This window comes from Ranitomeya variabilis, chromosome 6, assembly GCF_051348905.1.
Source record: "Ranitomeya variabilis isolate aRanVar5 chromosome 6, aRanVar5.hap1, whole genome shotgun sequence".
Taxonomy (NCBI): Eukaryota; Metazoa; Chordata; class Amphibia; order Anura; family Dendrobatidae; genus Ranitomeya; species Ranitomeya variabilis.
The window spans coordinates 203862233-203875686 of NC_135237.1; the positions used below are offsets into that span (position 1 = coordinate 203862233).

The 13454-nt window shown below is 41.4% G+C and overlaps 1 protein-coding gene across 5 annotated transcripts in view; it reads right to left on the bottom strand.

Moving 5' to 3' along the window:
- Positions 1-986: 986 nt before the first annotated feature.
- Positions 987-13454, bottom strand: part of LOC143782201 (maternal DNA replication licensing factor mcm6) — a 544832-nt gene continuing 532364 nt past the window's right edge. For 3 of the 5 annotated variants that reach the window (XM_077269402.1, XM_077269399.1, XM_077269397.1), the window contains one exon: positions 987-1203. In XM_077269402.1, the coding sequence (XP_077125517.1) occupies positions 1081-1203 (123 nt within the window). In that variant the 3' untranslated portion in view covers positions 987-1080. The remainder of the gene's footprint in view (positions 1204-13454) is intronic. The other 2 variants (XM_077269401.1, XM_077269400.1) reach the window with 1 other exon arrangement.

A 13454-nucleotide genomic window follows, 5' to 3' on the forward strand; every position in this document is an offset into this window, starting at 1 on the left:
AATGAAACTAGGATGTAGCAAAGGAGGCCAATCTAGCTAGATAGATAGAACAGGACAGAATACTGTGCGGTCAGTATTAAAAACTAGAAAAATCCACCACAGAGTTTACAAAAATCTCCACACCTGACTAAAGGTGCGGAGGGTAAATCTGCTTCCCAGAGCTTCCAGCTTAACTGAATAAATCCATACTGACAAGCTGGACTAGAAAAAACATAGAATGTGCTGAACGATAAGTCCACAACAAGTGGAAAGCAAAAGAACAAAGCAAGGACTTATCTTTGCTGAACTGGTCAGAATATCAGGGAAATCCAAGAGAGATGTGAATCCAAGCAGGAACCATTGACAACTGGAACTGGCTGAAGGATAGAGCCAGGATAAATAGCCGAGCCAGAATAGACGATCAGTGGAAGCAGCTGCTGACTGCTAAATCCAAGGAGCAGCAGTTCCACTTAAATCCACCGGAGGGAGCCCAAGAGCAGAACTCACAAAAGTGCCACTTACAACCACCGGAGGGAGCGGAATTCACAACAGAGGCCGCGACCAATGAATATCCGCGACAGACAGAAAGACGGAAGTGACCCTTAGTATGAGAATGGAGAGGATCTACTATATAATTGTCTATTAAGAAATCATAGCATGTTCCATCAGATGTCATCTACGTTGAGGTATTCTTCTCTGGGTACACATGGTTCCCAGGAATTAACCTATATTGTCTTTCTGCTGAGCAGCATGTTTGAACCTTAAAGGGTTATTCTCATCTCTGCCTTTCATGGCCAATGTGGGAATAACTTGTAGATTTCAGGCAACAGAGGCAGGGTACTGAAAGCAGCTGAGCACAGCGGCTCTGTGCCATGTGAGCTACTCCCATAGAAATGAATGGCGGTTACAGAAACGGTAGTACAGCGAGCATATTGATGCACAAAGGAATAGATACACTTATACCATTTTTACACATTACAGCATAATTTAAAAAAATGAAAGCATTTAATTTAAATAATGCTTTATTTCAAATAATCAATTTCCAAAATACAGTAAAATAGAGAACCATCATCATTCTAGAGAAGTGAAGCCTGTATCCATTCAGTCCTCTAAAACATAATTCGGATTCACTACCAAAATATGATTTTCCTCTGAAGCTTCATCATCATTTTTCTCATCTAGGGATTTTAAATCAGATTTGCTGAGTTCTATCAATATATGATCCTTAAAAAAAAAAATGGAGAAAAGCGAATTAACAGTAGAAAGTTGTATATGAAAGGCATTTCCTAGAGCTCAACTAATTTATTCCAGTGGAATTGAATTCTCAAACTTTATACAAATTTATATTGTTCAGAAAATTGATTTTTTGTAATTTTCTGCAAGTGAATTCCAGCCAGCATTTTGTTGAGCCATAGATCGCTGGCAAAAGGATAACAACCAACCTTGCTTTGCTTACATGTTTAGCCTTTCACACTATGCTGTTAGCTTTTGGAAATCGAAAACAGCTGATAACACTGTGCGCCATTCTGTTATGACATATCGAACTTCTACATTTGTAAATGTGGTTGTAATACTTAGTAACATGGACCAGTTGAAGCGCAAGTTAAGCGCGAAACGTTCATTGTCAGTCATGTCTCTCCCTTGAAATCCCTGCACCTGCCTTCACGCTGATAGCACCATCATACTTTATGATGCAGTTGTCCTGAATGAATTGAAAATAAAAATGGACTGACTTATTCAAACCGGGTAAGTGCGGTTTTTCTTCAACTTATTTTGATTAAATTTTTACCATTTATCTTAGTTTGACTGTTTTTATGACTGTCTTACTACACAAAATTGCTTTTTTTCCATTAATATTACTTATGTTATTTACATTTGGTGATAAGAGCATGATCATTTCATTGGAGGATCTCGAATAATAAGGCTGTTCTTTACTTATACACTATTGGCTTTTCTGTATGGATCTTGCTGAATCTTGTGTACCAGACAATAATTTACCGATTCTGCAGGGGATTGGGGTTGTATTGTGCATATAATGGTTCCTACCCTGGCGGGTGGAAGCCTGCTATGGTGTACCATGTCAATTGGCACATTTGTTTCTCATATAGGGATTCATGGAGCTAAACGGGTGTTATACGACCAGTCTCTGAAAGATAAACCTGTCATTCTAGCTCTGCTGATGTTCTTTCATCTTTGGAACAAACTCAGCTTTGTCACATAGTTGGCGGCATTTTCCACCACATTTTGCCCTTTATTCCAGTTCAGTTTATTTTTCCTGCTACAATATACGCAAATGCAAAACAACTGTTTTGTTAGCAAAACCAAGTTTTATATTCAGCCAATTTGTTTTTAGGGGCATGTCTTCCTCTGTGAGTAATAATTACTTGAAGAATTTTCTTGTTTGCTCAATGTCTCTGAAAGCTTAGAATGAGTCCTGGAATTCCTTCAATTTTACCTTAAAGACCAAATGGTGTGCTATCTGTTATTCTAGGCACAGCTGTGTGTCCAAAACTCACATTGGTACCATATTGGATGTACTTTTGAACACTGAAAAGCAAGTGCAATAAAATTTGAGGTGTGTTCCTTAGAACGTACAAAAAAAGTCGTAAAAGACAGTGAAAAAAATGCAAATTGGAATATTTCAAACTTGTGTTCCATCAACTGCATAAAAAATGGTGGTATCAAACTACTCACTACCTCCATAGATAAAAACATTAGAGGGTATGATTCACAGAAAATACATTAATGGGGATTTCTGTTGGTCTTGAACCACACAGGCTCTGCAAATATGACAGCCTATTCTAAATAGTGCCAAATTTGTGTTCCAAAATTCGCATAGTGCCCCTTCCGCTAAAATATCTGCCATTTTTGTTTGGATACCTCTTGACTAGTTATGGGCAAGCACTAAAATGATCGAGTGCTTGTTGGTCGGGTCGAGCAAATTGGAATACTCGGGTACTCGATCCGAGCCGCGAGCCTTATGCAAGTCTATGGGAATCCCGAGCATTTTTACAGCGATCCCCCCAGGGGTCCTTTAGAGGTCTAAAAAAGTCTGAAAATGATGGAAGCACTGCACAGATGACAAGGAAACATCATGGTGATCACCCCTGGAAGCATTTGTGACTCCTAGGTCACAGCTGTAAACAATGTTGTCAGAGTTTCATGCCATTTTTACAGGTGCACCAAAAAATACAAAATAAAACCAAAATGGATTTTTGCTGGGAAATATGTTAAGGTACATCCTTTCCAGGGTAATGACTTGTATATAAGGTAAAATAATTAACCTCAGACCAGAATGCTCCTCCACCACTTGGGCTATGTTCACACGCAGTGTTTTTTATGCGTTTTTCAACTTTAACATTGCTTTCAACCAATACAAATGCATTCACTGGGAAATGTCATTGTAAGATTTAACAACCCTAGCTGGCCATGTGGTGTGTGACACATAAGGTGACACATCTTGTTTCATTTATGATGGTGGGACTCTTAAAGTCACAAAGCCTATTTTTAGAGGGGCATCAGGTGGCATTAATATTCTTAAAGGGCCATTATTAACCCCTTAAGCCCCAAGGGTGGTTTGCACGTTAATGACCGGGCCAATTTTTACAATTCTGACCACTGACCCTTTATGAGGTTATAACTCTGGAATGCTTCAACAGATCCCGGTGATTCTGACAATGTTTTCACATAACATATTGGACTTCATGATAGTTGTAAAATTTCTTTGATATTTTTTGCCTTTATTTGTGAAAAAAACTGAAATTTGCCGAAAATTTATAAAATTTTCCAATTTTCCAATTTTGAATTTTTATGCCCTTAAATCACAGAGATATGTCACACAAAATACTTAATAGGTAACATTTTCCACATGTCTACTTTACATCAGCACTATTTTGGAACCAACATTTTTTTAGTTAGGGAGTTATAAGGGTTAAATTTGACCAGCAATTTCTCATTTTTACAACACCATTTTTTTTTTTAGGGACCACATCACATCTGAAGTCATTTTGAGGAGTCTATATGAGAAAATAACCAAGTGTGACACCATTCTAAAAACTGCACCCCTCAAGATGCTCAAAACCACATTCAAGAAGTTTATTAACCGTTCAAGTGTTTCACAGGAATTTTTGGAATGTTTGAAAAAAAAAATGAACATTTTACTTTTTTCCCACAAAAAATTTACTTCAGCTCCAATTTGTTTTATTTTACCAAGGGTAACAGGATAACATGGACCCCAAAAGTTGTTGTAAAATTTGTAAACCATTTGGGCGCATGGCAGAGCTCAGAAGTAAAGGAGCGCCGTTTGACTTTTCAATGCAAAATTGACAGGAATTGAGATGGGACCCCATGTTGCGTTTGGAGAGCCACTGATGTGCCTAAACATTGAAACCCCCCTACAAGTGACACCATTTTGGAAAGTAGACCCCCTAAGGAACTTATCTAGATGTGTGCTGAGCACTTTGACCCACCAAGTGCTTCACAGAAGTTTATAACGCAGAGCCGTGAAAATAAAATTATTTTTTTCCACAAAAATTCAATTTTAGCCTCCAGTTTTGTATTTTCCCAAGTGTAACAGGAGAAATTGGACCCCAAAAGTTGTTTTCCAATTTGTCCTGAGTACACTGATACCCCATATGTGGGAGGAACCACCATTTGGGTGCATGGCAGAGCTCGAAAGGGAAGGAGCGCCATTTGGAATGCAGACTTAGATGGATTGGTCTGCAGGCATCACGTTGCATTTGCAGAGCCCATGATGTACTTAAACAGTAGTAACCCCCACAAATGACCCCATATTGGAAACTAGACCCCCCAAGGAACTTATCTAGATGTTTTGTGAGAACTTTGAACCCCCAAGTATTTCACTATGGTTTATAACGCAGAGCCGTGAAAATAAAAAATCATTTTTCTTCCACAAAAATTATTTTTTAGCCCCCAGCTTTGTATTTTTCAAAGAGTAACAGGAGAAATTGGACCCAAGAAGTGGTTGTCCAATTTGTCCAGAGTATGCTGATACCCCATATGTTGGGTAAACCCCTGTTTGGGCGCACGGGAGAGCTCGGAAGGGAAGGAGTACTGTTTTACTTTTTCAACGCAGAATTGGCTGGATTGAGATCGGATGCCATGTCGCGTTTGGAGAACCCTGATGTGCCTAAATAGTGGAAACCCCCAATAGTAACTGAAATCCTAACCCAAACACACCCCTAACCCTAATCCCAACCACACCCCCTAACCCCAACCACGCCCCTAACTCCAACACACCCCAACCCTAACTTTAGCCCCAGCCCCAACCCTAACTGTAGCCCTAACCCTAATTCTAGCCCCAACCCTAACCCTAGCCCAAGCCCTAACGGGAAAATGGAAATAAATACATTTTTTTACTTTTATTATGTTCCCTAACTAATGGGGTGATGAAGGGGGTTTGATTTACTTTTACAGCGTTTTTTTAGCTGATTTTTATGATTGGCAGCTGTCACACACTAAAAGACACTTTTTATTGCAAAAAATAGTTTTTGCGTCTCCACATTTTGAGAGCTATAATTATATTTTGGTCCACAGAGTCATGACTTTTGGATATGGGATGGACCCAATCCTTCTTAAAACCACCATAACTACTGTAAACCTAGGTACTAAAATAAATACACAAAACACATTATTTTGGTTGTCAAAATGGCCACAGCTTTTATTCAAATCACAGGATTAAATAATCACAGTAGGATTCAGGTGGAGCGCTAGTACATTGGGATTCACAAGTACTGCGATATCCCCAGCTGTCTGACATACAGCACCAGGACAGACAGCCATAAAGGGGCGGCATGCACTGGCTTGCCATTCAAGCAGAGCCAGTAAACTTTCAGGGAACCAATGACCCTATTATCCTCACACCTGTGCTTAACCACTGTGCCCGCCCCTGATTGATGTTACCATTACAACGTCCTTGACGCTGGCCACAAAAGCCGAGCTTGCTCACCACCATGAGGTTTTACATCCTCTATTAGTTAAAATGAGTCTACCTTAACTTGTCTGCAACTTCCACCTGACTACTAAACCGCCACCAGCGAGGCCATTTGACACCTTGAATGGACTCGACCCCCATCACCCATGCCTAATAAAGTCATCAACCAGTTATGCATGCTATGGAAACACTGTGCATATAAGTAACAAAATTCCAGGACTACAGATTAATTTTAACAATGCAACACTTCCAAATTATGATCGATAATACGGTAACTACAGCAAAATAACAGCCGCTAAACATCCTCCAATGTGAATCCTATAATGGGTAATGCAGAAACTAAACCATAATAAAGGGGTAGCCTGCCTCAAAAACTATTATACCGCATGTATTGTAGCCAGCTCTAATAACTCACTAATTCACAGATTTTAGTTCTAGAAACCACCATTACATACAGTAGCTGGGCTGTGTAGTAACCAATTCTTAAACCCACTTACTATTACTACCCAAAAAGTGATGTGTATATAAAGAGAAAGATACTATAAATAAGGAGTAATTAAAAGCCATACACAATATAATATTAACATTATAACCGATCATTAAATAATTTAAACAATTTCCGTAATATTTGGACATAGTAAATCAAATAAGCCTATAGCAAAAAAGTCTACAAAAGCATTATTGATAACCTTGCCATGCCATTGTTAATTGCTTTATAGGCACTTGATAACAAATACCATTCACCCTCTCTAACTGGGACAAAGGCATTGGGAATAAGCACATCGCCCTTCGTGTTAATGCGCTTGATTTCTTCACCTTAGCTGCTCCCACTGGCTCAAGGGCATCGGGATGCACTTTATTACCTTTCCCTTAGTCACTCCCACTGACACCAGGGCACCCATATTAGGTACATTGCTCTTCAGTTTAATGCCCCCGATTACTGCATTGTTCAGATGACAACCTTGAAAGAACCAGGAGTTGGTCAATATAAACAGTAAAAATCTGTGCCTCAGCATTCTCAAGTCACATGGAAAAAGAGAGCGTCCTTGAAGCTACAGATTGTATTGAAATGCATGACCACTTTTTTTTTTTTTTTTAAGCTATTGTTCCGAGCTCATAGGACCCAATTTAATTTGCAGGCATGTAGAATATGATTGCCATGACCACAGGGATTTTACCCTAACTGGGTCTTGTAAGATATAAATGCTTCTGGAGACCAGGGGGCCATACTGTGATGGTCACTCCTCCACACCAGGGGGCCAAACCAAAGATGGTTACCCCTCCATACCAGGGGGTCATACTATAATGTACACCCCTCCATCCAGGGGCCATACCCGAGATGTTTACTCCACCACACAAAGGGTCATACTATGATGAATACCCCCCTAAACAGAGGGTCCATACCTGAGATGGTTACCCCTACTGACCAAATCATAATTACCTTCAAGGACCCACTAAAATAGAAACAAGTGTTTTTTTGTTTGTTTGTTTTTTCAATACACACCTTTATTAAAACAAACATACAATAACCCAACAAAGCATAAATAACCTTAGCTCGCTGGGAGGAGTCCTTGAAGCTCATAAGATCTGGTGATTACCAAACATAAAGTGAACATAAAATGTACCAACAATTACTTCCAGCCGTTACCCCACTGGCTCGGGAGCACCATAACCACAGGGTTCCAATGTTCACTTGAACTTCCTGAGGATCCGACAAACCCTTGCCGAAACTCCCCTCCACATTTCACCAGATCCAGAACCATATTTAATGCCAAAAGGAAGAATCCATATCCCAATGGATCCCCCAGACCAATTTGCAACCAACTTCAAGGACCCCCCCAACTGCCCGGCTCCAGGTAATCCACTCAGTCTGTGCTATCCACCATCTTAGGTAATATAAAATTAAGCACTAGGTGGATTATACACCATTCCTGCAAATATATGAAGGGGACAATATAAAAAATAAAACAGCATACAATAAAACATCACAGCATAAAGAACATTAACATGCTGGGAGGAGTCCTTGAAGCTCATAAGATCTGGTGATTACCAAACAAAAAGTGAACATAAAATGTAACAATTACTCCTAGCCGTTACCCCACCAGCTTGGGAGCATCAAACCACAGGGTTCCAATGTTCACTTGAATTTCCTGAGGATTCAACAAACCCTTGCTTAAAATCCCCTCTACCATTCACCAGATCAAGAACCAAATTAAATTCCAAAAAGAGGAATCCATATCCCAATGGATCCCCCAGACCAATTTATAACCAACTTCAAGAACCCCCCCAACTGCACAAGATGTGGGATAAGTGAAGATGAAAACACTATGTAAGTTTACAACCAAGGTATATTACAGGGTGATACTGGAAAATGTCCCATCATAAGGTCAGATACATTCGATGATGGGCAATGCTGTGTTATATGCTGTAACACTAAAGAAGCCGCCTGCTCCTATACAGCAGTTACAGACAGGCTCTCTAATCACCAGCTGCACATACATCGTAGGAAAATATATATGTAGGTCTAGTATAAGCTGCCTGCAGCCATAAGTGTATGTGCAGAAAACTGCAAGGTCTGTGTCCCCAGTCAGTCACACCACCTACATACAATAGACAGGGCTGAAAACTGGGCCCATGATGTGTTCTCCAGCGTAAGGTGCAGCATCACACTAGGAGTGCCCACTCACTGCCTGCCATGTGCTGAGTTATTAGCGCCCACTCACTGCCCGCCATGACTGCGCTAGGAGTGCCCACTCACTGCCTGTCATATGCTGCATTATTAGTGCCCCACTCACCACCACGCCATGTGCTGAATTACTCCCCGAATAATTATTGGCACCTGATAAAAATATATATAGTAAGGCTCCAGGTAATCCACTCAGGCTTGTACTATCCACCATCTTAGGTAATATAAATGAGCGCTCAGTGGGTATAACCCGATCCTGCAAGCATATGAATAACAATATACAGAAAGAGGGGGTGGATATATCAGGCAGGACAGCATGCAACATAATAGGACTAAAGGCTGACATATCTCCAGAAATAAAGCACGGATTTTGAAGTCATGCACAGATTATATGTGCAGCAAGGAAAGTAAGCTGGATACCCAGGATCTAACATGTACTCAAAGTCTGCATACATGATAAGCATGCTGCACAGAGATGGAGCCTTTACTCATATCACATATATAGTGAGTAACCTGGTTATGCTGGATCTGTACACCCAGCATCATCAGACTGTACTGTAGCAGAGATGGAGCCTTTACTCACATATCACATATATATAGTGAGAGTAACCTGTTATGCTGGATCTGTACACCCAGCATCACCAGACTGTACTGTAGCAACAATGAGGTCACATACAGGTCACCAGACTCCATAAATGGGAAGGGGGGAATCAGCACACAGCAGCATGCAATGCACAGACATGAAGTGCAGCCTCTTCCCTCATATATACGGTATAAATACACACCATCCCCTGTTACTGCTCCCCCTCACCAGTGACTAATCCCTGTAACTGCCCAGCTCCACGCTAGCAATAGCAGACACTGTATGTGTCAATGCTCTAACCTATCAGACATATACCAAAACTCATGAAGACTCTGTATAATACAGCAGAAATGTGATACAACAGCCATGTCTGTATGGAGGTCACACAGGAGCTGTCTCTGCAGTGTGTGAGGCAGCTTGTAACAGACCGATGAAGGAACATGGCAGCTACATGAATCTCTGAGGCAATATTGCTCCCAAATAAGATGTAAGAGATGATACTACACTAATACATGATGAATGTGGAGTAGTACAGTCATGGACAAAAATTTTGAGAATGAGACAAATATTAATTTTTCCAAAGTCTACTGCTTCATTTTTCTAATGGCAATTTGCATGTACTCCTGAATGTCAGAGTGATCAGCTTTACAGCAATTACTGTACTTGCAAAGTCAATATTTGCCCAGAAAATGAACTTTAACCCCCAAAACACATTTGAACGTCATTGCAGTCCTGCCTTGAGGGTACTGTCACACAGTGGCACTTTGATCGCTCCGACGGCACGATCCGTGACGTTGCAGCGTCGCTTGATTATCGCTCCAGCGTCGTAGACTGCGGTCACACTTTGCAATGCACGGCGCTGGAGCGATAATTTCATGACGTAGTTTCGATGTATCGTGCACACCTTTGTTACACGCTGCGATCATGCCGCCACAGCGGGACACTAGACGACGAAATAAAGTTTCAAACGATCTGCTATGACGTACGATTCTCAGCGGGGTCCCTGATCGCAGTAGCGTGTCAGACACAGCGATATCGTAACTATATCGCTGGAACGTCACGGATCGTGCCGTTGTAGCGACCAAAGTGCCACTGTGTGACAGTACCCTAAAAGGAGCAGCTAACAATTTTAGTGATTAATCCATTAACACAGGTGTGGGTGTTGATGAGGACAGGGCTGGCGATCAGTCATGATTAAGTAAGAATGACATCACTGGATACTTTAAAAGGAGGCTGGTGCTTGGTATCATTGTTTCTCTTCAGTTAACCATGGTTATCTGTAAAGAAACACGTGCAGCCATCATTGCACTGCACAAAAATGGCCTAACAGGGAAGAGTATCGCAGCTACAAAGATTGCACCTCAGTCAACATTCTATCGCATCAAGAACTTCAAGGAGAGAGCTTCCATTGTTGTCAAAAAGGCTCCAGGGCGCCCAAGAAAGACCAGCAAGCGCCAGGACCGTATCTTAAAACTGTTTCAGCTGTGGGATCGGACTACCAGCAGTGCCGAGCTTGCTCAGGAATGGCAGCAGGCTGGTGTGAGTGCTTCTGCACGCACTGTGAGGCGGAGACACTTTGAGCAAGGCCTGGTTTTAAGGAGGGCAGCAAAGAAGCCACTTCTCTCCAGAAAAAACATCAGGGACCGACTGATATTCTGCAAAAGGTACAGGGAGTGGACTGCTGAGGACTGGGGCAAAGTCATTTTCTCTGATGAATCCCCTTTTCGATTGTTTGGGACATCTGGAAAAAAGCTTATTCGGAGAAGAAGAGGTGAGCGCTACCACCAGTCTTGTCTCATGCCAACTGTAAAGCATCCTGAAATCATTCATGTGTGGGGTTGCTATTCAGCCAAGGGAATCGGCTCACTCACAGTCTTGCCTAAAAACACAGCCATGAATAAAGAATGGTACCAGAAAGTCCTCCAAAAGCAACTTCTCCCAACCGTCCAAGAGCAGTTTGGCGCCCAACAATGCCTTTTCCAGCATGATGGAGCACCTTGCCATAAAGCAAAGGTGATAACTAAATGGCTCATGGAACAAAACAGAGATTTTGGGTCCATGGCCTGGAAACTCCCCAGATCTTAATTCCATTGAGAACTTGTAGTCAATCATCAAGAGACGGGTGGACAAACAAAAACCAACAAATTCTGGCAAAATGCAAGCATTGATTATGCAAGAATGGACTGCTATCAGTCAGGAGTTGGTCCAGAAGTTGATTGAGAGCATGCCAGGGAGAATTGCAGAGGTCTTGAAGAAGAAGGGTCAACACTGCAAATATTGACTTGCTGCATTAACTCATTCTAACTGTCAATATAACCTATTGGTACTCATAATATGATTGCAATTATATTTCTGTATGTGATATAAACATCAGACAAACACTGATAAAAACCAGAGGGCAGCAGATCATGTGAAAATATAATTTTGGTGTCATTCTCAAAACTTTTGGCCATGACTATATATCAGCCATGTCTGCAGGAAGGTACACATGAGGGAACATGGTGGCTACATGAATTTCTGAGGTAAAATTCATCCCATATATGATGTAGGAGCTGATACTACACTAACACATGATGTGTGAGGTGAATGTACTCCTATCAGCTACAATGTGAGGTGATAACCCCAGTATTATACTCCTTGACACTGCAGACATGTTTCCTCCTGTCCATCCTGTAAGAGAAAGAGGGAGAGCCAGAGTTGCCTCCCCTATATAAGCCCCACCCTCCTCACAGTAAGGCCGGCCTCACACTGGGCGTAAGACAATACGCCACGTATTATACGTCCGTACTACGGCCGTAATACGGAGAAATGTTCCCAAAATATTGATCCGTAGTCAGGGTGTGTCAGCGTATTTTGCGCATGGCATCCTCCGTATGTAATCCGTATGGCATCCGTACTGCGAGATTTTCGCGCAGGCTTGCAAAACCGACATCTAATGGATTTATGTGCTCAAATGTTCGGGAAAACATATATACAGTATATATATATATATATATATATATATATATATATATATATATATATATATATATGTGTATATATATATATATATATATATATATATATGTCATTGAGACACATATATATATATTCTGTATTTAGATTTCATTCAGCGCGATATGTGTTAAAAGCCGGTAATTCAATTGCCGGCTTCTCATTTCTCCTGCACAAACCCGACAGGATATGAGACATGGTTTACATACAGTAAACCATCTCATATCCCCTTTTTTTTGCATATTCCACACTACTAATGTTAGTAGTGTGTATGTGCAAAATTTCAGCGCTGTAGCTGCTGAAATAAAGGGTTAAATGGCGGAAAAAATTGGCGTGGGCTCCCGCACAATTTTCTCCGCCAGAATGGTAAAGCCAGTGACTGAGGGCAGATATTAATGGCCAGGAGAGGGTCCATGGTTATTGGCCCCCCAGTGGCTAAAAACATCTGCCCCCAGCCACCCCAGAAAAGGCACATCTGGAAGATGCGCCTATTCTGGCACTTGGCCACTCTCTTCCCACTCCCTGTAGCGGTGGGATATGGGGTAATTAAGGGTTAATGCCACCTTGCTATTGGAAGGTGACATTAAGCCAGATTAATAATGGAGAGGCGTCAATTATGTCACCTATCCATTATTAATCCAATAGTACAAAAGGGTTAAAAAACACACACACGATTTAAAAGTATTTTAATGAAATAAACACAGCGGTTGTTGTAATAATTTATTGTTCTCTCAATCCATCAGGAACACCCTCGCTTGGAAAAATAATAAACGCACAAGATACATACCTTCTGGTGAACCGTCTCGTCCCACGAAGTAATCCATCTGAAGGGGTTAACTAATATTACAGGCAGGAGCCCTGCTAAATGCAGCTGTGCTCCGTGCTTGTAATTCCCCAGCGAATGAATGAAATGTAGGTCATTGACCTACATTTCCTTTAGTCGCGGTGATGCGCCCCCTGGTGGATGTCCTCATATGACCTGGAGCGTGGGAAAAAGTTCCCAGGCTGCAGTTCATCAGAACATCCACCAGAGGGCGCCTCACCGCGACTGAAGGAAATGTAGGTCAATGACCTACATTTCATTCATTCGCTGGGGAATTACAAGCACGGAGCACAGCTGCATTTAGCAGGGCTCCTGCCTGTAACATTAGTTAACCCCTTCAGATGGATTACTTCGTGGGACGAGACGGTTCACCAGAAGGTATGTATCTTGTGCGTTTATTACTTTTCCAAGCGAGGGTGTTCCTGATGGATTGAGA